The sequence below is a fragment of the Panthera pardus genome, unplaced genomic scaffold, assembly GCF_024362965.1.
Source record: "Panthera pardus isolate Hobbes unplaced genomic scaffold, ASM2436296v1 HiC_scaffold_2, whole genome shotgun sequence".
In the NCBI taxonomy this organism is placed as follows: domain Eukaryota; kingdom Metazoa; phylum Chordata; class Mammalia; order Carnivora; family Felidae; genus Panthera; species Panthera pardus.
In genome coordinates, this window is record NW_026526765.1 from 144,350,664 (window position 1) to 144,375,480 (window position 24,817).

General features: G+C 40.8%; 2 protein-coding genes and 1 long non-coding RNA gene across 8 annotated transcripts in view; 2 read left to right on the forward strand and 1 right to left on the reverse strand.

The window, feature by feature from the left end:
- AP3S1 (adaptor related protein complex 3 subunit sigma 1) overlaps positions 1–8,170 on the reverse strand; it is a 72,110-nt gene extending 63,940 nt beyond the window's left edge. For 2 of the 5 annotated variants that reach the window (XR_008423926.1, XM_019469610.2), the window contains exon 1: positions 7,958–8,156. Coding sequence is in view for 4 of the 5 variants with exons in the window: in XM_019469610.2 (XP_019325155.1) it covers positions 7,958–8,026 (69 nt within the window). In the remaining variant the exon portion in view is untranslated. Of the gene's footprint in view, positions 1–7,957 lie in introns of all 5 variants that reach the window. The other 3 variants (XM_019469609.2, XM_019469608.2, XM_053907546.1) reach the window with 3 other exon arrangements.
- A 67-nt stretch (positions 8,171–8,237) lies between these two features.
- On the forward strand, positions 8,238–21,612 carry ATG12 (autophagy related 12). 2 transcript variants are annotated; one of them, XM_019469611.2, is made up of 4 exons: positions 8,271–8,675; positions 12,604–12,740; positions 18,529–18,591; positions 19,942–21,612. In XM_019469611.2, the coding sequence occupies exons 1-4, from the start codon at positions 8,513–8,515 to the stop codon at positions 19,999–20,001; spliced, it is 423 nt and encodes a 140-aa protein (XP_019325156.1). In that variant the 5' UTR covers positions 8,271–8,512; the 3' UTR covers positions 20,002–21,612. The 2 variants fall into 2 exon arrangements, with proteins under 2 accessions (XP_053763522.1, XP_019325156.1); XM_053907547.1 differs by lacking the exons at positions 12,604–12,740; positions 19,942–21,612 and having other exon boundaries at positions 8,238–8,675; positions 18,529–18,590.
- LOC128778337 (uncharacterized) lies at positions 12,748–15,919 on the forward strand. The gene is made up of 2 exons (XR_008423927.1): positions 12,748–14,901; positions 15,146–15,919. It is a non-coding gene; the product is annotated as an uncharacterized LOC128778337 (long non-coding RNA).
- Positions 21,613–24,817: the final 3,205 nt, after the last annotated feature.

Here is a 24,817-nt window from a genome sequence, read left to right on the forward strand (position 1 = left end):
CCATATATTTTTCCATCTTAAAAAACTTATAACCATCACACTAAGATATATTAATGACAGGAAATAGAATATATTTGTGGTGGGACGAACTGGCAATCTTCCCCGTTTAGTTAGCACACAGAAATCAAAACAATTCAATGGGTCTGGCACATTGAAAAAGAGCCCTTTTCGCCTGGGTAACAAAGACAACAATGACTGACAGCTAGTGACTCTTGAATTACACCAGGCTTCAAACAAGGCAGGAAAGATGTAAATGCTTCTCAGCACAATAATAGAGGTGGTCTACTGGGCTTCACCTAAACTTTGCTCACCTATAATTAAAGTTGTGAGATGTCTGAGAAAAATAAATGCTTTTTTGAGTTCACAGGTGACTTAGGAAATGGAGCCAGCTTGATCACAGATCTCAGCAGTATAGAGGCTGCACAGAATTGGGGCACTCATTGGGTTGGCACTCCCACCTCTCTGGAGCCTATTGTAGACTGGGTAGAGAAAAGAATAATTGAGCAGAAGAAAGCATCACTGCCTATCCTGTAGAGGCCAGAGGCACTGCTCAATCGTGCAAACTACAAGTAGGATTCAAGGAGAAATATCTCTTCTTGTGGACAGCGTGTTAGGGGTGACATCATGAGACTGAAAGAGTTTGGGGGGAAAGGGGCTGTAGGATTTGGTATACAGGCGTGATCTGCCCCTGCCTTTGTCTCCGGCCTCATCTCCTGCCACTCTTTCCTGGGATCACTCAGCTCTCCTTGCTATTTATTCCTCGGCACCAACTTTGGTCCCATGTGAGAGATCCTGCACCATTTTCTGCCTGAAACAGTCTTTCCTCAGCCGTTCTCATATACTCCCTTACCTCATTCGGTTCTCTTCTCAAATGTCACGTCCTGAAAGAGGCTTTCCTTGATGATCTTATCTAATAATCTCTCCCCCATCACTCTTTCTCCCTTTTCATTGTTTGATTTTTCTTCACAGACTGATCACAATCCCACATGATTTGTTTATTGTCTATTCCCTATCACTAGAACGTAAAACTCATAGCACAAGGATGGTATCTGTCTTAGTCATGACAGCGTTACCTGCTGTTTAGGACAGGGCTATACAAACAAAAAGCAGATATTTGTGGAAGGAACATGGGCTGGGAAAGAGAGAAAGCAGAGTGCAATGGACAGGTCAGGTAGTCTCCAAAAAGACCATTCCTCCTCTCAAAGCACTGTCACGAAGTGCCTCCCCTCAGGGGCTTAAGAATTTCACACCCATTAGCTAGAACGCAGGCCTTTATTCCTCCTACACTGCAATATCCTTCTACCTTGCCTGATCTTTCTGTGAAAAAACGTGCATGCATATCTGTGCTTCAGTTCAAAGGATGTGGTAAGGGAAGGCTGATAAGGCAGAATGGGCAAGGAAAGCACGTGTATAATTTATCCCAATGTAAGAGTTTTATGTGACCAGAGGCTGGAAGAAGACTGGCTCATCTGGGTAGACGACAACTCAGAATCACCTTGCTCAGCAGCAGCAGTGAAGAAATCCATAACCCACAAGTACAAAGACAATTCCAAGTGCTAACGACACAAAAGAATTCTTGGACTTTCCAAAAAAATTAGCAAAGATTTCCCTTTGGGATAAGAAATGGAAGGGATAAGTTCAATTTGTGAAAAAAAGATATACACGGAGGAAAAAAATGCACGCAAATTATTAAAGTGCGATTTACATTAACGTTATTTTTAAACATTTTAACGATAGCCAGACATTAATATATTTGGTTATCTTAAGGCCACAAACATTCGACAAATCCACCAATAGCTTCAATGCATTCATCTTATGTTATGAATGTCTAAAAGGTACATATTTTTAGCTATTACGTTATGGGAGGAAATACAATAAACGTTAACAGTTAACTATGAATGGTGAAATCAAGGGTGACCTCAGTGATCTTAACACTTAAATATTTTCCATGGAATCACAAAAAGGAAATGTATTTAAAAATCAAAATAAGTAATTTAATAATCAATAACTTTACTAAAGAAACATAACACAACCACCCTATACAGAGCGCTCCACTTTTCTGACAGGCAGAGGAATGCCCTATATATTGTTTATAATCTTCTCATGAAAACTGAAAACCACTGTATTTTTTTAAATTTTTTTTAAAGTTTTTATTTTATTTTTTGAGACAGAGACAGAGCGCTAGTTGGGGAAGGGCAGAGAGAGAGGGATACACAGTATTTGAAGCAGGCTCCAGGCTCTGAGCTGTCAGCACAGAGCCCGATATAGGGCTTGAACCCATGAACTGTGAGATCATGACCTGAGCTGAATTTGTACACTTAACTGACTGAGCCACCCAGGCTTCCCTGAAAAATCACTGTAATTTTGAGCATTTTATTTCCTTCTTCAGAATTTTCAACAAATTTAATATTAATTTTTTAAAGGAAGATTTCAAGGATACTACCTACAAAAACGATGATATTAGAATTTGAATTTTTCAATGATACTTTGATATAAGGAATACCTTGAACTCAGATCTTTTGTGGTACAGTGTTCAGAATCACATATTATCAATATGTGTTTCCCGATATTAACAACCTCAGAAGCAATGTAAAATTACAGGGAAAGAAATAATAGTATTTATTCAAAAGAAATAACGTCCACTAATCAAGTGGGAATAGTGACACTTGTTTGCCTACCCAACATCCACTCTTCTCTTACACGTTTCCAACAGAATACTCATTTCATTCATGTTTCTACCCTTATCCTCAGCTCCGAGGGTGGATCTTGATAGTATGAGCTGTTATTTATCTTGGGTGGAACTAACCAGACTGAAGGGGAAGACATACTCTAAGACTGCAGAAATAGATCACACTGTCCTTGTGGACTACACTGATTACCACTGATTTCAATGAGGAAACCAACCTTTGGGTATCAATTTTGTGAAGAGGCAAGGCAGACAAAGAGAGAGAAACTGGATCTACAATGAAGTCATCAATTTGCCGAAACAAATAACTTTGGAATCTGTCTACTATTTTGCGCTTCCTATTATGTAACCTAACATGATTCTTTACAAGCAAATTTAAGTCAGGCTACATAAAACCCTAATTATATAGCCAAAGCATCCCAATTAATATGGAAAGAAATCAAGTCATTTGGAATTCTTTTCCGAACAAAAAGAGCTCCAATGGTATACATTATTACGTACTAACACCTTAATCCTTACAACCATTGAAAATTATATTTTGATCATAAAAAGAAGTTTAACTATCCCATCTGCCACACTGTCTTAAGAGTCACTAAGAAAAGGTATCGGTAAACATTGATGCATCTTTCTAAAAATTTAAAAAGGAGGGAGCGCCTGTGTGACTCAGTCCAGTTAAGCGTCTGACTCTTGATTTCAGCTCAGGTCACGATCTCACAAACCGCGAGATGCAGGCCTGCATCGGAATCCGCACAACAGTGCAGAGCCTGCTTGGGATTCTCTCATTCTCTCTCTCTCTCTCTCTCTCTCTCTCTCTCTCTGCCTATACCGCACTCGTGCACGTGTGCTGGCACACACCCTTGTGTGCTCTCTCTCTCAAAAATAAATAAATATTTTCTAAAAAATTTAAACAGAAAAATTTGCACATACTTGTAATTTTTACTTTTCATGTAAACCAATTCAACAAAGGAAAGAACAATCTTAGGTTCCTTCTAGGGCCTGCATTTAGTTGACAAACAATAATAATCAGATTTAGTTCATATGACAATTGAGGCAACTCACCTACACAACAGTTTGTAACTCAGTATGAACAGTGCATGCTCTACATGCACAATCTTTTGTATCTGCAGAAACAACCACTATAATTCATACCAAAAAAAAACCCACTTTTACTTTACTTAAAGCGATATGTCAGGGTTTATTAATAACACAGGAATGAAAACCCAAGGGTTTTATTTGTTTGATGGCTATGTAAAAATATATCTGGCTTATGAACTATACATCCCATTAGTCCTTCATAGTAATACACAAATACAGCCAGGCAAATATTAAAAGACTAAAGTTTATTGTTGCCAAGTTGATGGGGCTAAACATCAATTAAAGAAACAATTAAACCAAGGAAAACGTTTGAACTTCTGCAGTCATAGCTCAAGGATACAGAGGGCAAAAACAAGAAATGATGACATTCTGAGTCCACCCTTGAATTCTTAATATGTGACTCCAGCAGAATGAATCAAAAACTTCAGTTTAGCAAAACAGGTGTGTGACTTCATATACATCAAACCTCACAGCAGTGTGAAGGAACAATCAAATCTAAAAATCTACTACAGCAGGAAACGGAAGTCTGCACTACTAAAGGGTAAAGATGAACAAATAAATTGTTGTATCATGAGGAACGATAAACAGGGAATGGAAATTCAGTGCAGTAAGGGAAACTGGTTGGCAAATGGTTCAACAGTTTTCAAACTGCTCACTGCTAAACCCCTTTACTGTTGGACTCAAATCTCTGCATCTTATCAGGACCACACTCGTAGGTACTGCTTAATAAATTAAACTCAAAACTGTCAATCTTATTGAATATACACTTCTCAGAAACTTCTTCAACTTAAAACAAATAGTTGAAGTAACAGCTATTCCACCATTGCTCTTATCCTGAAGGCATGAATTCTTTTCGTTTTTTTTTTTTAATGCTTATTTATTTTTGAGAGACAGAGAGATACAGAGCGTGAGTGGGGAAGGGACAGGGAGAGAGGGAGACACAGAATCCGAAGCAGGCTCCGGACTCTGAGCTGTCAGCACAGAGTCCAACGTAGGGCTCAAACTCCCGAACTGTGAGATCATGACCAGAGCCAAAGTCAGAGGCTTAACCGAGTCACCCAGGTGGCCCTGAAGGCATGAATTCTTAAAACCTCTAGTTAATGAAGGACAAAACATTAAAAGTTGGAAGGAGCCCTAGGAAGTCACTTCTAATCCAGACTCCATATTAAGCTAGGAGAATCTAATGAATCCGTTAAACAAAGATTTTTGAGAACTTTCTATATTCAAAATTCAATGGTGATTGCTGCGGGTGACACAAATATATCTCAAACCTGATCCCTTCTCTCAAGGAACCTATAGGATGCCTCCAAGGAATTACAGGCTGTGAAACTAAATATTATACCATTAAGATAAAAATAAAATCCTAAGAACCAGGCAGAGTCATCCAGCAAGATAAAAAAGGTTCAGGAAATGTTTAAGTGATGTTTGAGTTAAATGGGGAACAGGAGGTCAAATCTGGACATCTGGCAATAGAAGAGAAGGACATTCCAGGCAGTGAGAAAAGAATAAACTCGGAAGCCCTACACAAATACACCTTGTTTCCAAGGACTCTTTCCATGCACAGTCTGCTTGGGCCACACCAGTTTTCTTGGTGTTCTGGATCTTCAAATAGGCATTCCATCCTCAGGGCCTTTGCATCTGCTGCTTCCTCTGCCAGGAATGATCTTCCCTCAGATACCCACAAGGCTGGCCTCCTTAACTCCTTCAAGGCTTTGCTCAAACATCACCCTCTCAGTGAGAAGTTCCACAACTATCCTATTTTAAACAGTCATCCTTGTGTTCCCTATCACCCCTATCACCCTTCCCTGCTTTATTTTTTCCACAGCACTTACTACCATCTGACACAGTATATACTCTATGTATTGGCTTTGTCCGTCCCCTGCCAAAAGAGAAGTTGCTCATTTCCAGATTTTAAAACACCACCTGGACACGGTAGGCATGAAATGAATATATGCTGACAAACTGGCTAATGGAATAAACGCATAAAAAAGATTTCTGCCCTCAAACAGGTTATGATCTAGTAGAAGCAAATAATTATGTGACATCATTCTTTTCTTTTTTAATGTTTATTTTTGAGAGAGAGAGAGAGCGAGCGCACACAAGTGGGGGAGGGATACAGACGGAGACCCAGAATCCAAAGCAGGCTCCATCCAGGCTCTGAGCTGCCAGCACAGAGCCTGACACGGGCTCCAATCTGCTGACCGCGAGATCATGACCTGGGCTGAAGCCACACGCTTAACTGACTGAGCTGCCCAGGTGCCCCCATGTTACATTATTCTTGAAAGACAAAAACATAGTTGGCAAAACCTAATTTCTAAAAGACTGATGCACAGAAGCAGCTCCTGGCATCCCCACTTCTACATGTCCAGCGAGCGCTAGGCTCTTCTGTGCACACCTCTTAGCTCCCTGCCGCCAGTAACACTGTCACTAATGCAATGGCCAAAAATGACACCAGAGTTGCCACTGCTGCCAGAACTGTCTCTTCCCACATTAACCTTCACTGTTACCCCTAAGCAAAAGCAAAAAGTATTTCTGATCCATTTTTGGATCAGAGAAACATGTATTCTTGGATTTCGAAATTAAATACATTTTTCTGCAGATGCTTAAATACTGCACCACATGAGTGGTTACACTGACATTACGGATTTGCAAGAAACCTAACTGTTTTGAATAATGATTGTTAAGTGTAAGTATGAAAAAACACATCTTTGATTTCTGTTTCTGTATTGCGACGTAGCTTTTCTATACTGCAAATGGACAGCCAACGCAATATGGTTAAGAAAAAGATGGGTAACAATGTAAAGTTAAGGGCATTTTTTTTTCCCCAGTCAGAAGGATCGACTACCATTTTATTCTGGGTTAACAAACAATGTTGAGTTCGCGACTAGAGCACGAGTATTTGAATTATACACTAAAACCAAACAGGAAAAGGAGAAAATATTCTTTCTCACTAGCAAAAGCAAAACCACTTAAGAAAATGAGGAATAAGCTCAAGATTTCTCACTTCGACTAACACCTCCACAGACTGCATTATCATTTTCAGCAAAGTGACATTTTCACATTTAATTTTTAACGGCAGCAATCCTTTCCATCTGGGCTTTATCTGCAGAGAAGTGTTAGCCTTGGCACAAGTTCAATCTTTAGTTGAAAGTCCATTTCTGACTATAAGCAGAAGCGCCCCAATAGTTGTACCCCTACATTAATCCTTACCCTGACAGCTCAATGTTATGTTTTACCTGGGGGTGAATTTTGCCCCCAGATGGGCACATATGTCTGTAACCCTTCCTCAATCATTGATAAATTACTTATCCTTACTCCCTTAAAACCTCCTGCGTTTTCTTCAACAACATTTACACTTGTCAAAGAGTTTCAGGAATATGACTATTCCTCCTAAATGGGAGAAAAGCTACAAACGAGGGCAAATTCCCTTCGGCCGGGAACTGCCAGACCAGCAGGCTGACATCGTAACTTTCAGGTAGAGAGAGTCAACCGTTCTCAGCGGACAAACGTCGCCGGTTATTGCAGGACCTAATTTACAGCCACTAGGGGAGAAGCCCGAGCGAAAGGTTAGGTCCTCACTTCTCTTCTTTAATAAAGAGACACCTGAAAGTCACACCGGGCGGCCGTTGGCTGTATGGCAACACAAGGGAGAGACCGCACAGAGCGAGCGCCCGGCTGATCGCAGGAAGCCCAAGTTCCTGCGCGACCAGAGGATTACGGGGGGAAAACAGAAGCCTCTCTGTCCACAGGAGGAGAGAAAGAACTCGACCAGGAAAGGCTGCGAGTCGGGGAGGTGGGGCTCGGCGCGCACAGAAGCCGCGGGCGGCAGGAAGGCCGGGGCTCCGCCGGGTGGGCTCGAGGGCACAGGTGGGCTGCGGCCGCCCCACCGCCGAGGGCCCCGCGCCGGGCAGTCCCCCGGGCCTCGCCCGCGCCGCCGGGGAGACACCCAGCCCACAGACGGGCGGAGGAGCCGCCTGGGCAGAGCCCCGTCGGAGCACGGGAGCGCGGAGGGAGGTGAGCACCTAGCTCACGCCCGGCGGGAAGCTGACAGCCCGGGAAGCGCGAGGCGGCCGGGGCGCGCGACGGGCCGAGGCGCGCCTGAGAGGGTCGCCCTGAGGGCGCTGCCAGCCGCCAACGACTCCCCCTCTCGCGGATCGGCGGCAGGGGGATACTCACGTAGGGCTGGTAGAACTTGGAGAGCCGCGGCTTCCCGTGGTTGTTGAAGATGAGGATCGCCTTGATCATGGCTGAGCCGAGCCGACCGGGTGGGCGCTGGGGGCCAGGGCGGGGGCGGGCGCGCGAGCCTCGCCTCGGGATCTCGCCGGCGATCCTTCCCCACCCGCCCCCTCCCGCACGCGCGCGCGCGCGCTCCCGAGCCGCGGGGCGGGGTCTGGGCGGGGCCGGGGCGGGGCCGGCGTGAAGGGAAGCGGAAACATCTCCAGCCCCGAGCCCGCTTGTCGGACAGGCGCTTGCGCGCTTGGCGGGGCGCGGGTACGTGGTTCAGTGACTCCTTCCGGGGGCTGTTGCTGTGAGAAAACCGTAGTTGCGGTATTAAGAGTCAGGGCTCTGCGACAGGTTCCACATAGAGGACCAACCGGCAACTCCAACCAGCCCCGTTGGGTTGGGTCGTCCCCGCCTACTCTGGCGCCTCCGTAGCGACGCCCTCGGCGTAAAGCCCGCCCACTGCACGCGCTGAGCCACCACTTCCGCCCTCGCCTTCCACTGAGCAAGATGGCTGAGGAGCCGGAGTCTGCGCTGCAGCTCCCTCCCTCAAGTACTACTGATGGCGAAGGACCTACGGAGGTCTCCCCAGAAACAGCCACTCCGGAGCCTCCTTCTTCCGCTGCAGTCTCCCCGGGAACAGAGGAACCTGCCGGCGACACCAAGAAAAAAAGTAATTTTGAGAGCAGTTTCTTTCTAGGCAGTGGCGGGAGGCTTAGAGTGCGTCCGACTAGGTCCCTGGCGGCCAATAAAGAAGCAAAATTTAGAGGAGGGCTGGTCCCAGGCGTGGCTTTTGACCTGTCAGGAGAGAGGAAGTGTAGTTTTCGGCTTTCGAGACCTTTGAGTCGAGTCCTTCTCTAGAAAGCCATCTCTGGACGCACCTTAGCAGTGTGGTACCGGTTCTTGGCTGCCACGGTACTTACTACACTGCCTTCGATTCTTCCTTTCAGTTGTCCAGACTGCGAGGTCGTTGAAGATGGGAGCCGAGCGGGATCTCGGTGGCTGCAGGCTCTTAGTGTGTATGGGACCTAATTATTTGATTAACGACTTATGGTGATAGGGATGGATGGTGATAGGGATGGTCGGTAGCAAGCCTGGATTAGAATCCACGCCTTCTGGCCGGTTCGCTGTTTTTTGTACCAACGGCGCGCGAATTCACTCCTTGTACCAAAAAACTAAAATTTGATCAAGGGTAAAGAATGTTCAAAGAAAACCAAAGGCATAAGCATCGCCTCCCCCGCCCACCCCCTCCAGCCCATTTTGGAACCTTTATAAGCGAGTCATTTCATTGGTTGAACCCTCAACCCTTCATTGCTTGAGAACTGGTTTGTCATTGTAAAATACGGAAAATCCTAACGAAATCACTTGTCCTCGAGCACTGTATGTAGAGTTGCAGATGAAAAAGGACTGAAATCAGCAATTACGATGCGGATCATTTGACCCTGGGCCTCAGACCGTTTTTCTCACTCCAGAATTTTAAATATGGGTATGGTATGTTTTCTACTTCCTGATCCCACAGCCTCTCAATAGAACTTCATTCAGTTGCTGTTGCTTTTGGAGAATTGACTCTCCCAGCACTGTCTCCCTTTTAAGTCAGATCGCCTTTACATTTGTGGGAAAACTTGTTCTGTTATTTCCACATGATACATTAGCAGAGAAACAGAAACCCAAGATTATGTGTGTAGATTACCGCTAGAATCTTTATTTCTGAAGAATTCCGTGGTTTTTATGGATTCTTGCTATTTTTTTTTTCCTTCATTTTTACTGTAAGCAGGAACAGACTTTTCAAAGGTTCTTTTGTTTTTTTGGCTTTAACAGCCTTAGTCAAAAGCTTACTACTTGATCCTGAAGATAGCTGAGTAAAACAGAGGCGAAAAAACAATGGCTCACAACCCAGATATGGACTCGGGGTTATATGGCATGTTTTCTTTGGTCTACATAGTTGGGTGGGTGGGTTTTTTTTGTTTGTTTTTTTTGTTTTTAACATTTATTCATTTCTGAGGCAGAGAGAGACACAGCATGAACGGGGGAGGGTCAGAGAGAGGGAGACACAGAATCTGAAACAGGCTCCAGGCTCTGAGCAGTCAGCACAGAGCCCCACGCGGGGCTCGAACTCACATACCGCAAGATCGTGACCTGAGCCGAAGTCGGACGCTTAACCGACTGAGCCACCCAGGCCACCCAGGCGCCCCTTGTTTTGTTTTTCTTTAAACCACCTTTGGAAGATCCTATTTTCATTTTCTGGCTCTTGGAAACATTGGAGTTTGCCTCTGTGATGTAAAACTTAGCTGCTAGCTGTTGAATTTCTACCCTGAAGTTGTCCTTTTTTTGAGGATCTCTTCTGGTGAAAGAAGCTTCAGTATTTCATATGATCCACTTTGTTTTAATCTACAGAAGAATAAAGATTCTTGAAGCTCACCAAGGTTGTTGGTCCTTAGGAACTCATTAGGATGTCCTGGGAGAGCTTTTGAACATACCAATGCCCTGCTTTCAAAAGATTCTCATTTAATTGATATTAGATACCTGTATTCTTGTAAATGTTCTCCTAGTTGATTCTAATATATAGCTAGGGTTGAGAACTCTAGGCAAATCACATGTAGAATTTTAAAAAAGAAAAAGTTAAGGTATAACTACAATAAGTAACTTTCCCTTCTCTAGCTTCTTGCCCTCCCACTCTTGTTCCTTCAGCAGCATATGTAACTCACAATATTTTCTGCTTCACTTTACTGAAATTCCCAATTACAACTGAGTTATTGATAGTCCCCACGGAATTAGGGGAGGTGTGGAAGGTGAATCCACCAAAATCTTCTGTTACCTCCCAATTCATCCCTATTTAGGTAACTGAAGCCATAATTATTATATGGAAAAAGGAAGATAAACTTTATCAGGAAGATAAGTTGTATGTGTTCTGTGTTCTAGATGCCTTCATTCCAGGGGTAAGCTTGAGAAATTGATTTCAGTGACCTGGTGGAAATCTCCATCCATTTTTAATACCAAAGAGTGAGTCAAGAAGGATGTAATAGAAGAGAGCTAACTTTAGGGGGCAGCAGTACACTACTTTGCTTTCAGTGTTACTTTTGATTGTAGATGTCTGGGTTTTGTTTGTGTTTTGTTTTTTTGTTGTAAGCAAAGTAACTTTAGGAGAAAGGTTCATAGTCTTTGCATTATTAGCACTGTTGTGTTTTGGATTATTGAAACGATTTCTCTATCTGAAATTATCTAGTACTTTCGTTTTAATACTATTACTTTCCTTTATTAAGTTTATTGTGGAAAAGTTGGTGGTTACAAAAAGCACAAATCAAATCAAATGATCGTCTATAATGTCACTACTGAGAAGTAGCATTTTGGTGCATATTTCACATTTACGTGAATATGTGTGATGGTTTTAATGAAATCAATATCCTATTATACATGCTGTTTTATATTTAGTGCATTTTGATAAGTCATACTGTTAAATATGCTTTTATAATATGTTTCTCTAATGGCTGCTTAATCCTAAGGCTCAGTAAGTATGAGCTGATATTGCTCTGAGTACTTTACACATATTAACTCATTTAATCCTGCCAACCTTATGAAGTAGATGATGATATCGTTTTACAAATGGAGAAACTGTAGCACAGAGAGATTAAAAAGCTTATCCATGGGGCGCCTGAGTGACTCAGTAGATTGAGCATCTGACTCTTGATCTCAGCTCAGGTAATGATCTCACAGTTTGTGGGTTCAAGCCCTGTGTCAGGCTCTGTGTTGACAGTGTGGTGCCTGCCTTGGATTCTCTCTCCCTCTCAGTCTCTGCCCCTTCCCTGTGCGTTCTCTCTCTCTCACCTTCTCTCTCTCAAAATAAATAAATAAATAAAAGCTTATCCAGATATATATACCTAGCAAGTAGCAGAGCCAGGATTTTGAATCCAAGGAGTTTAGAATGTGTATACTTTACTATATTATTTAAATTTTATCAGAGAGTGTAATATCCTTCATTTAGCCAATCTCTTCTAAATATCCTTGCTACATATTTAGGTTTACCAGGTTTTTTTGTTTGTTTCTATAAAAATGAATTCTTCAGCAAAGGTGAAATCCTTCTAAGTGACTCTTTTCACATCTTATATTTTCTTAGATTCGATTCCTAGAAGTTTTGCTGAGTCAAAACATATCTTAAGCACTTTGATTTGTATTACCATAATACTTTCCAGAAAAGGTATATGTACCATTTTGTTTTCCCAACAGTAATAATGTCTACACAGTTACTGTAATTTTACTAGTTTGGCCGATGAAAAAGGCCATGACCTTATCATAAAGATTTTTTCGTATCTTTATTGACCAAATATTTACATTTATTCTCTTTGGAATTGCCCGTTATGTCCAAATACATTTTAAAGGTCAGTTTCATGGGGAAACCTTTGTGGGACTGTAGAATCACGGGAAAGAATCCACAAAAGTATGATGAAAAAGAATATCGCCTAACATTTCTACGTCTTGGACATCCCTCCAGTATCATAAATACACAAACGTGTGTAGATTAAAGGTTTAAGTTTTCTGAAGTCTTTTATATCACATTCTCTTTGGATGCTCAGTATAATTGCCAGTATTTTTTTTTTCTTTGACAGTTGATGTCCTCTTGAAGGCTGTGGGAGACACCCCTATAATGAAAACAAAGAAGTGGGCTGTAGAGCGAACCCGAACCATTCAAGGACTCATTGACTTCATCAAAAAATTCCTTAAGCTTGTGGCCTCTGAACAGTTGGTATGAAAGCAACAGTGATCATTTGCCTACATAAATTCACATTAGTTCCTAGGCAACCACAAATAATTGTTGTATACTGAGATGTTGGTGGAATTTCTGTACTTTATTAAATTCTCTGGGGAACCCCAAAATGAAATGAATTTTAGATTTGCTTTTACATTGTGAACCACTTTTGTACCTACTATATTGGTGGTTTTTCTCAGTCACTGAATGCCCATGCAGAAAGATCTCTCATAGAACATTAGTACAGAAAAATTCTGGGTTTTTTTATTTATTTATTTATTTTGTTATCAATGTTCCTTTCTTCCCAGTATTGAGGTAAGCAATATATTTTTGCCACATATCATCAAAGATCTAAGAGAGATACCTATTTCATAATACAGTACTTTGTGGTAGCATTTGTAAGGATTAATATTTTAAATGCCACTGGTTTTTAATTTAGTATTTGACTACAGAAATTTAAATGTCTCCAGGCATCTGGTATTTTTTTGTCACATAGTAGTATATAAGATCCCTTTATCTGCATATCACAATCTTAGTATTAATACAGATAGTGTATGAGTGGATAGGTAATTGAAGAATCACTAAGTATTTTTAAAATAAAAATTAAGAGTTTGTATGTATTAGTGTTGGGGAGGGATAGAGTTGCTTGTAAACTTAGGAGTGAGAATGTATAAGATGAGTGAATTAATTTATTAAAGTGGAATGTGTTGAAATATATTTCTGCCATTAAAGAGGAAGAAACAGATCTAAGAGTTTGGCTAGAAGTGGCTCTCATGAAAGGTTTATAGGCACAAAAGTAAGTGCAAGGTAGGTCAATCACTAGAAGTTATTTGAGACAGGAATAGCATAAAACCAAGGATTCTTCCAGAGGAAGTTGCCTTTGTGACCAATGAGAGTGTGTAAAGCATCTGTTTTATAAGAATGCCATATAGAATTTAATTAAATAAATGCCAGAGATGGGCACAAGATTATAGTGTCATCCACATGCATATGGTAGCAGAGGACCTTGCCTAGACTCCAAGTCTAAATGGAAAAATTAGGGGAATGAGGACCTAATACTTAAAAGAAATGAGCAGAGGCTGTCTCTACTAAGGGTGCAGCCTGAAGGGATGGTGAAATAGAAACCCAGAGGAGTACCAAATAAGGCATTACTATTAGAAATTAATGAATACAAAATGAAATGATGCTGTGTTCTATGTTAATGTTAGACTCTTGACTCTTTGTATTGCCTATATCCAGTAATCTGAAAGGACCTGATAGATATCAGTATGTATTAGGTTGAACCACATAAAATTGTCATCAGTCAACCACTGTAACGTAAAAATAGCAGTTTGGTATGGTTTGACTTTAAACCTTTGTAGTGAATCCGATTAGTTCTTCCCATTTCAGCAGTAGGAAAAAAAAAAGTAGAATCATTTTGTCACTTTCATCAATTAAAGTAGAACTCAATCTGACTTTCATCCGGGTGTACCCCACATTATTTTGAGTAAAATGGATGTTATTTTAAGCAAAGTGGTGTCAGAGGTGTCATCAAGTTTCCAAATTCCCACAAAAACAGAGTCGACTAGATACCAAAACCAAAAAACGTTGATCAGTATTTATAACAAAATTGGATGACGGGCACCTGGGTGGCTTAGTCGGTTAAGCTTCCAACTTCAGCTCAGGTCTGTCCCTCCCTGACTCATGCTCTGCCTGCCTCTCTCTCTCAAAAATAAATAAACAGTAAAAAAAAAAAAAAAAAAAAATTGGGGACGCTTAGGTGGCTTAGTTGGTTGAGCGTCTGACTTGGGCTCAGGTCTTGATCTCAACGGTTCGTGAGTTCGAACCCCATGTCAGGCTCCGTGCTGACAGCTCAGAGCCTGGACCCTGCCTCGGATTTTGTGTCTCCCTCTCTTTCTGCCCTTCCCCCATTCGTGCTCGCTCGCTCTCTCTCTCAAAAATAAATAAAAACATTTTTAAAAATTAAAAGAAAAAACTGTATGACAGAGTATCCTCATGAACCCTAAAATGCATGGTATCAGCAAATATGCCAAGAGAAGCATGGAAGCAACAGATTGGTATCTGACAGCACTGGGAAAAGGAGAACCTGAAAATAGCCAACAAGTATTCCCTGGAAAGTGGAGCAGGTCAGTTTAAGAATGGTAGCTGAGGGGCGCCTGTGTGGCGCAGTCGGTTAAGCGTCCGACTTCAGCCAGGTCACGATCTCACGGTCTGTGAGTTCAAGCCCCGCGTCAGGCTCTGGGCTGATGGCTCGGAGCCTGTTTCCGATTCTGTGTCTGCCTCTCTCTCTGCCCCTCCCCCGTTCATGCTCTGTCTCTCTCTGTCCCAAAAATAAATAAAAAACGTTGAAAAAAAAATTAAAAAAAAAAAAAAAAAAAAAGAATGGTAGCTGAACCTGAGAGGGTCCTCTCCAGTAGCAGGTGATTACATATGTATCAGTGCTAAGGAGGACTGAAGAGGCTGGAACAGTCTAGCTCCAAAGAGCTGTCAAAACAGACTCAGTGGGGCTCCTCTACTGAGGAAGAGCTTCTGGAAGTGAAACAAAATTGAGCAGCGTAACAACCTGAGAGAAGAGAGAAAGACCAGATCAAAGTGGAGAGGAACAGTGGAAAGCTCAAAGTTGAAGAAAACAAATTATATATAAAAGTAAGCAACGGAGAAGTACAAAGCTCAAGTCCCATACAATGTTGCAAGAAAATAATGACATTCCTGAAGACCAAGGCATGCCAGAAAGATGTGCCTGTGATAGAAGTCAATAACTAACTTATTTCAAAACGAGCTAAAAGACATTAAGAAAACCATAATCAGCATCAGTAAAACTCAAGTGAAGTGACAGAGCTAAGGAAAAGATTTATAAATAAAAGTTATTTCAGAAATGGAGATTTAAGTAGAAGAAACATAAAAGCAAATAACAGATAATGCTTTAGGAAAAGTAGAAGGCAAAAACCAATTTTTTTAAAGAAAAAAATGGAAGGTAGAAAAGATTTCAGAAAAGGTGGCAAGGGCGTCTAGGTGGTTCAGTTGATTGAGGGTCTCGTGGTTCATGAGTTCGAGCCCCGCATCAGGCTCTGTGCTGATAGCTCAGAGCCTGGGGCCTGCTTCAGATTTTGTGTCTCCCTCTCTCCCCCTCCCCTACTTGCGTGTTCTCTCCCTCTCTCTCTCTCTCTCTCTCTCTCTCAAACATAAAAAAATTAAATAAGAAAAGGTGGCAAATGGTGAGTATGAGCAAAGGAGAGTGAACATATGGTTAACAGGGGTCCCTGAAAAAGCAAAGCAAAGGAACAAAACAAATAATTTAAAACTATAAATCAAAACAATAATTTGAAACCATAAATTTTTTTATTAATGTTTTTACTTATTTTTGAGAGAGAGAGCATGAGCAGGGTAGGGACAGAGAGAGAGGGAGAAACAGAATCCAAAGCAGCCTTCAGGCTTGAACTGTTGGCACAGAGCCTGACACTGGGCCTGAATCCATGAGACCATGACCTGAGCCGCAGTCGGACACTTAATTGAGTGAGCCACCCAGGTGCCCCAAGGAAAATGTCTTAAAAAGATTTGAAACTACATAGTGAAAAAGTGCCTGAGAATATCAACAAAGAATAACAAGTACCCAAGAAACATTCTGGTAAGATTGTACTACACTTGAAACTAAAAGAAAAAACTCCTTTGCACATACAGGGGAGAAAAAGAGGACATGACTTTGAAAGAAAATTAGTTTATCATCAAGCTTTGACAGCAAAGTTACAAAGAAAGAAAATGTGAGATAAGGATTTTATATGCAACAAAACTGACTTTTAATAGGCACAAACTATTAGCAATGTGCAAGAATTTGGAATTGTCCCCATGAACCCTTCCTGCGGAAGCTACTAGAAAAAAAAACTTCATAACAATGAAAGACTAGTGATTTAAAAACAAAATCAATTTTTAATCTTCCCAGGGCGTCTGGCCAGCTTAGTCAGTTGAGCATCTGATTCTTGATTTCAGCTCAGGTCATGACCCCAGGCCCTGCATCACACTCTATGCTGGGTATGGAGCCTGCTTGGGATTCTCTCTCTCTGTCCCTCTGCCCCCCTCCTCTGTGTGCTCACGTGCTCTCTCTCTCTCTCTCTCTCTCTCTCTCTCGCTCTCTCTCTCAAATAAAATAAATACAATCTTAAATGTTTCTTGAAAAAAAATTTATCTTCTGAAGATGTAGCATTTAACAAAAGATTGCATTTTAAGGTTTTTGGTTTTTTTTTTAATGTTTATTTATTTTTGAGAGAGAGACAGAGACAGAGTGCAAGCAGGGGAGGAGCAGAGAGAGAGGGAGACACAGAATCCAAAGGAGGCTCCAGGCTCCAAGCTGTGAGCACGGAGCCTGATGCAGAGCTCGAACTCATGAACTGCGAGATCATGACCGGAGCCAAAGTCGGATGCTTAACCAACTGAGCCACCCAGGTGCCCCCAAAAGATTGCATTTTTCACATTTTACTTCTGTGGAATTTTTTTTAAGTTTATTTATTTTGAGAGAGAGAGTGCACAAGCCAGGGTTAGGGGTAGAGAGAGAAGGAGAGAGAGAGAATCCCAAGCAGGCTCTGTGCTGTCAGCACAGTATATGTATGTGTATGTGTATGTGTATGTGTATATGTATATGTATATGTATATGTATATGTATATGTACCAGGCACTGATAGGTGATGTGTCTTATCTCATTTTATCTTTTCCAACAGTCCCATGAAGCACAAGTACTGTTATTTTCCACATTTGCAGATAAAGAAGCAGGGTGAGAAAGGTTATTTGTATTTGGAGCCAAGATTCAAACCTAGATCCATCTCTGTAGAGCCTCTGTTCTTAGTTACCACACTGTATTGCCTAAGGGAGAAATGGAAGGAACATTTATTCTTGCTATAGCTGGTGATCCACGTAGGATCTGATGTTTGGTTGTCTTTTTTTTTTCCAGTTAAGACTATGCTAAGCCCAGGAAATTTTAGTCTTCAAGTTTGATTACAAAGGAAAATTGAATATGTTACCTGCAAATAATGTTGTTTGTTTTCTAAAAAGAAAATTATCAAAACCCACTTTGACACCGAGGCCTTTTGTTTCAGTTATCTTCAGAAATGTTTTAAGTACTAGAAATGTTTTAGTAAGAACAGACCACCGAAGCATTGAACAGTGAATCCTTTAAAGAACAAGGCTGTAAGGATACTAGGTTTCAGTTACATTACTTTTTTTTAATCTCATATGGCTGGAAGTGTGACTAAACAGTAGTGGTACTCCACTGATGTTCAGTACTTTTGAGAGTCTTCAAAGGTGATAAAGGTTAAAAAAAAAAAAATGTTTTTAAGTCCAAACGTGTGGCATTTATACTCCCATCCCAAAATGCACAAAGTAGCTCAAATACTAGATTTCTTGATTTGGGGCTGTATCTGTGTGGAATTTCCTTAGGAGAAAGCCTGTCTTTAATTATGAGTAAATGGGAAAATTTATATTTCCAGCAATTCCTTGAATAAACCTTTAAATGCTATTTGTAAAGACAGTATTTAAAAGTTTCTCAGTTATAAAAAGTTGGGAGCCACTGTTGTAGGACGAGAAATTTTGTTATGTGTGTTCACCCAGAGGAAAGAGGTGATTGATCTTTATAAAGCTTTCATTGGGTTGACTAACTTATTAGTATTAGAAGGAGTTTAGGGAAGCTTTTTTCACTTGTGAAGACACCTTGAAATAGCTGATTGATTGGAGCACAGAAAAGTATAGATTAATCAGGATACCACTGAACATGAGTCACCTTTTTTCTTCTCTCTTGCAGTTTATTTATGTGAATCAGTCCTTTGCTCCCTCCCCAGACCAGGAGGTTGGAACCCTCTATGAGGTAAAACATCAGTGCTTTGTTTTCTTTCTTTCTTTTTTCTTTAATAATTTTTTAATCCTTTTTTTAAAGCATGGCATATATATTTTTTAATTTTTTGCATGTCTTTATTTATTTTTGAGAGAAAGAGAGAGACAGAGACAGAGTACTAGCAAGGGAGGGGCAGAGAGAGAGGGAGACACAGACTCTGAAGCAGACTCCAGGCTCTGAGCTGTCAGCACAGAGCCCGACGTGGGGCTTGAACTCATGAACTGTGAGATCATGACCTGAGCCGAAGTCAGAGGTTTAACCAACTGAGCCACCCAGGCACCCCTTAATTTTTTTTTTTTAATGTTTATTTATTTTTGAGACAGAGAGAGACAGAGCATGAACGGGGGAGGGTCAGAGAGAGGAAGACACAGAATCAGAAACAGGCTCCAGGCTCTGAGCTGTCAGCACAGAGCCCGACGCGGGGCTTGAACTCACGAACCGCGAGATCACGACCTGAGCCGAAGTCGGACGCTTAACCGACTGAGCCACCCAGGCGCCCCTAATAATTTTTTTTTAAGTTTGTTTATTTTTAAGAGGGAGCACACGTGGGCCTGTGCGCTTGTGCACAGGGACAGGGGCAAAGAGCGAGGGGGACAGAGGATCTGAAGCAGGCTCTGCCCTGACAGCACGGAGCCTGAGAACTCAGCACTGTGAGATCATGACCTGAGCTGAAGGCGGATACCTAACCGACTGGGCCTACCAGGCGCCCAGCGCTTTGTTTTCTTGATGGAGTCTGCACATCTGTATATATTATGTGATCATTAACTGACAACATTTGAAGAGATGATAGGCCATTCTTAGTCGGCGTGAAAGGAGAGATTACTTTCTTGTCATATCTAACACTTTGAACATAGTTGGATCTCAAATTATAGTGATGGGGGAATTAGGAAACGCATAATACAAACAGAAGATGACTATGAAGTACAGTAAATCCAGATCTGCCTCCCGAGACACTGAAAAGGAAGACAACCCAAGAATGACTTTCTTATCCCACATTCTTACGGGGGGTTACTGGTCCTAATCACTCAAGTGTGCATACTAGCAGCACTACTGGAAAACAGTACATACCTTATAGTCAGAGATGGGACAAGGTACTATGCAAGCCCAGCCATGCCTAAAATACTAGGTTTTATTAAATATTTATGATTACTGATATGTGTCTGAGAGTAACCTGGACCTGTGGAAAGAAATAGTCTTATAGATAACTTACGTGTATGAGGACATTTATAATACATGTAACTTTTTTCTTAGTTTTATCCAGGAACATCAAAAATTGAGTTTAATTTACTGCCTTTTTTTTTCTTTTTTTTTTTTTTTTTGTAGTGTTTTGGCAGTGATGGTAAACTGGTCCTACATTACTGCAAATCTCAGGCCTGGGGATGAAGTACAGAGAAAAAGATCTTGCTACCCAAATGAATCTTCACAAAGGAAACAGCCTTGGAAAAAGTTTTGATACTTGTGACAAGAGACTTGTGTATGTGATCTAGTTAGCATGTATCTACCATGACTTCTGTTTATGCCTAAGGAAATCCATAGAGTAGACGGGCTCACAAAAATGTGATTTGTATTAATACACAAATCATCATAGAAGATTGACTTTAGAGTATACCCATTACTACAGCTCTTGCTCCAAATCTGCCTCCAGTGTGTTGAAAAGGAGACTAAAACCGTAGAAAACTTCTTCGTTACCAGTTCTCAGTGACTGAAATTGTTTACTTGTCGAATGAACACTCTGCTGATTTTTTCCACTGTAAAAGGCAGTTTACTAAGGGATTCTTTTTGTGTGCATTCAGGGAAGTTCAGTTTGAGGTATGGGTTATGCCTTTTCTCATGTGCATTTAGACCTACGGTGTTAGGAAGTAGGAACAGAGACTGACTGGCTTTATATCTCACATGGTCCAGTAGGTGGCAGCCTAGCTGGCAGAAAGATTTCAGCAGTTTGGTTTTACATTTTTCCCGGATGATAATGGAGGGAAAAAGCGTCTCCTGCTACTTTGTAGCAAACATCTAGCCGAGAGAGCAGGCATGTTGACACATTAGAAGGCTGCTTTAGAGAATGTGCCTGGTTTACAATTATTTTAGTGGGAAACGTAAGGAATTTTACAAATTCTGGACAACTGAGCATACAGCACTTCAGTCCTATCATTTAAGGAGTGTGAGTCCTAATGGTTGTAACTGTGGTGTCATTTTGTGTCTTATTTTTACAATGTCAAAAGCATTTAATGAGTAAAGCCAGGAACATCTTTGAGTTTTTTATAATCCATTTTCTACCCTGAAAATGCTCAAAGAATAATGGATAGCCTTAGGTTTTTTGTGTATTTCATTCTATGACTAAAAGTACCATTTTTCCTGATGCTGTAAGACTGGTAATTGCTTACAGGTGAGATTCTGTATTTTATCATTCTGTACTATAATGGTAATGCAGCATTTCAAAAAAGCATTCCAATAAATGGATTGGAATGTTCAAACAGGAGCTAATACATGGATGAGAATTCTGAGTGTTTATTTTCAAAGGTAATTATGATTTTGTCAAAAGACTTTGAACTACACTTTTGTCCCTTAAATCCCACGATGTACTTTATGGTTAATGATCTGCCATATGTTAGCATCAGGGTATGCTAAGGAACAATTCAGTTTACAGTGATGCAATCACTCTTCGGTACTCATTTTTCTGCCCAAGAATGAATTCTTAAGTCTCCTTATACTGATGGCCCTGTGTACTAAATTAATATAGCTAGGAGTTAGCGCTGGAATAATACAGGGTGAATTATGCAAATTTATCTTGTAAGACTGGGGAAGAAATTTATATATATGTTGAAAGCTGGGAAGGGTATTATTTTTGAGTCAAATAAGTTGGATATGGAAAAGATCTATTCTCTAGCTTTATCCACTTATAGTTACTGAAGGGTGTGGATATATTTATTTATATGCGTGTATGTAGCAAAAATGTGTTTAAATTACATTAAATTTGCCATTGAGGTTTCGGATAGAATATTTACTACCTCAGCATTCAAAACTGCTTGAGTTTGACTTTGTAACATCAACTTAATTATTCTTTTTTGATCTAAATGACAAATCTAAGGTTAGCTAAATATACATACCTTATTTGTTTTCATCCCTAATAACCTTGAAAAATATATGGGGCTTTATGTATTTTTCAAACCATATTTACATTATTATCCCTTAAATCCTTGCCCAAAGGATTTAGTCATTCTGTGCTAACTTTGCAACAGTTAACTTTTAAGCCTGGATCTCATAAGTTATTGAGTGGCTAGAAACTAAAACACACTTCACAAGTATTTTTACAATTATCTGGTTTAAACTGCCTTAATTGTAACTGAGTCTGGGGCGGGGAGCACCAAACCTTCCAGTTGTACTTCAAGTTTTGCATCTTTATGAGAAAATCAATGTCAGTAACTTCATGCCTTACCTTGCTGTGCGAAGATGACCCACAGCACACACAACATATATAGTAATGGAATATTGTGCTTCCGTCTTTGAAGGTCCCAGTGCCAAGGATTTCATAATGAGCCCCCCCACATTTAGGGTATAAGGTATGCTGAGAATTTTATCTGTAGTCAAAATAAGATTTGCTACATCATGGAATCTATGATTTTGTAGAAGTTTTAACCCCCAAGGGACCTTAAACATCTACTCTAATCAGATTAGAAAACCAAGTGCAAACTGCTCCTTAGATTGTATGGCGCTAGTCAGCTGGATTCATTTGTGCTCAACCCAGAGCCCGAGGGGTCTCGGTGTTGAAGGACTATGGAAATGAAAATCCCCTTTCCTGCACCTTCTTCATTTTCCAAAGATCATAATACAATGGGTAAGCATCTGGCAGTAGGGAAGTCAATTACAGACCTCATGGTGGAAGGAAAGTATTCAAAATAGTTCAGCAATGTCTTGCTCTTTCCCTACATTATCCAACCCACACTGGACTACTCACTGTTTCCTGAACAGGCCTTGTGCTTTGTTTCCTACATCTACTTATGCAGTCCACTTCTAGAAGTATACGGAGACCTTCCCCTCTGAAAATCCTACCTCTCTGCCTAATTCAGATTTTAACTTTTCCTCAAAGCCTGTCTAAATCATTTAGGATACTCTCCCTCATAAGAACACTCACAGCGAACTCCCACTCTTTCAGCACTTACTGTATGCTATATTATAAGCACCTTTCAACTTATAAGCTATATTATAACACCTTTCATGATTGTCATGTCTCCGAAAACAGGGATGCTTTTTGGTGTTTTATTTGGTCTCCATGCATAATATTCAGTATGTTTCCTTATACATATATAATCAGTAATTGATTATACAATACAACTTTGGATTGCGAGTCACTTGTTCTGCGAGTGTTCCGCAAGACAGGCAGACGTCTCTAATAAATTTTAATTTGATAAATGAGTGAGGTCTTGCGATATGTAGTATGCAACACCAAATGTCACATGATCACAACTGAGCCAATGGTTCTTGAAATTCGCTTTGATAGACAAGTGGTTAGGATTATAAGCATGTTTCTGGAACAAATTATGCTTGCAAACCAAGGTTTTACTGTATATTGAATGAATGAATTTTTTTGAGAGAGGGAGAGAGAGCCCGTGCATGCACACAAGTGGGGGAGTGGCAGGGAGAGAGAATCTTAAGCAGGCTCTATGGACAGCCCAGCGCAGAGCCCGATGCAGGGCTCTATCTCACAAAACCTGATATCATGACCTGAGTCAAAATCAAGAATCGGGCACTTAACTGACTGAGCCACCCAAGTGGCCTGAGTGAACGAACTTTTTAAATGTGGCTTTAAAATATTCAATTTAGCAAAGCAACATTAAAGGAAATATATTTTACATTTTTGTATGGGGGAAGGTAAAGGAAATTATTTGCAACGTGTAGGGTTTTAATACTCAGTATGCATAAAGGACTGATTTCAATTGATGAGAATAAAAGAACCACCTGGAAAATGGGCAAAAAAACCTTAAAATACAATTAAAAAGAAAGAATACAACGTGGAGGAGTGGATGAAATAGATGATGGGGATTAAGGAGGATACTTGTGATAAGCATCCAGTGATGTATGGAAGAGTTGAATCACTATGTTGTATACCTGAAACTAGTATTACACCGTATGTTAACTATACTGGAGTTAAAATATTTCAAACATTAAAAATATAGATGCTTAAGTGCAAAACTCCATTATGCAAATAACTGAGATGCCACTTGTCACCTATCATAGTGGCCATCACAGAAAGCACTGTAGTTGTCAGTACTGGCAAAGTTGTGGGGAAATAAATCCTGTCCTATTCTTGGTGCACGGAATATGAATGGACACTACATTTTCAAGGGGCAGTTAAGCAAAACCTATCAAAAGCCTAGCCTGAACTCTTATTTGTACCTTCCCTTGGTTCATTCACGTACCAAGTGCCTATTAAGCCCTCAGCTCTAGAGTAAGACAGGATCCATATTCTCAGCACTTTTGTTCTAATTAGGCAGGTTTTTAGATGGAGACTGAAATCTTGAAAATTTTTACACTGAATTTTTAGAAATGATGGAAAGCAAAAAGAATTATACCAGATACTAGATTTACCTCTGTTTTCTTTCATAATAATGAAAAGTAAACCACGTATGTTTATGAGTGGGTAAAATCTCAGGTTATAAATCCACAGTTCCTTCTGTGTCCTCCTAGCAGATACACTGGAAGCTTAAGTTGATCACCTGTCGTGGTCGCCACAAAGAAGGCCCTATTCATTTTGACAATGCTCAGTTCCTTAGAAACGTCTTCTGTGGTCCTCCCTGCCTCCTCCAACTGTTTGTTCCCAGTTTTAGTATCTAGATTTCTGAAGATTATCTTTTTCCACATCCCCACCCCCAGTCCTCCTAAATCTTCTCTTAGTCTATAGCACATCTATTCCTTCCAGTGAGACTCATTCTTGATCCCTCTTGAACAACCCACTTCCAAATCTCTGCAAATCCTGACAGCTTTACCTTCAAAACGTGTCATTGGTGTAACCATTTCTCTTCTGCCCCTGCTCTGGCCACAGCCCACAGTTATCCCTCACTCCCATTGCTGTTAATCGTCAGCTAATTGGCTTCCCTTGATTTGCTTGCTCTCTGGCCAAAATCCCTGAATGGCTTCCATTGTTCTCCCTACTTCCACACCCTGCCACCCACATCCATGTTCTTCAAACACTTAGTGTTTCCTCCCA

Bases quoted from the DNA above. Each gene is read 5' to 3' on its own strand.
- ATG12 (XM_019469611.2), top strand. From the start codon at position 8,513: ATGGCTGAGGAGCCGGAGTCTGCGCTGCAGCTCCCTCCCTCAAGTACT. The intron at 8,676-12,603 runs GTAATTTTGAGA...TTTCTTTGACAG, and splicing joins CGGCGACACCAAGAAAAAAA to TTGATGTCCTCTTGAAGGCT. The intron at 18,592-19,941 runs GTAAAACATCAG...TTTTTTTTGTAG, and splicing joins AGGTTGGAACCCTCTATGAG to TGTTTTGGCAGTGATGGTAA.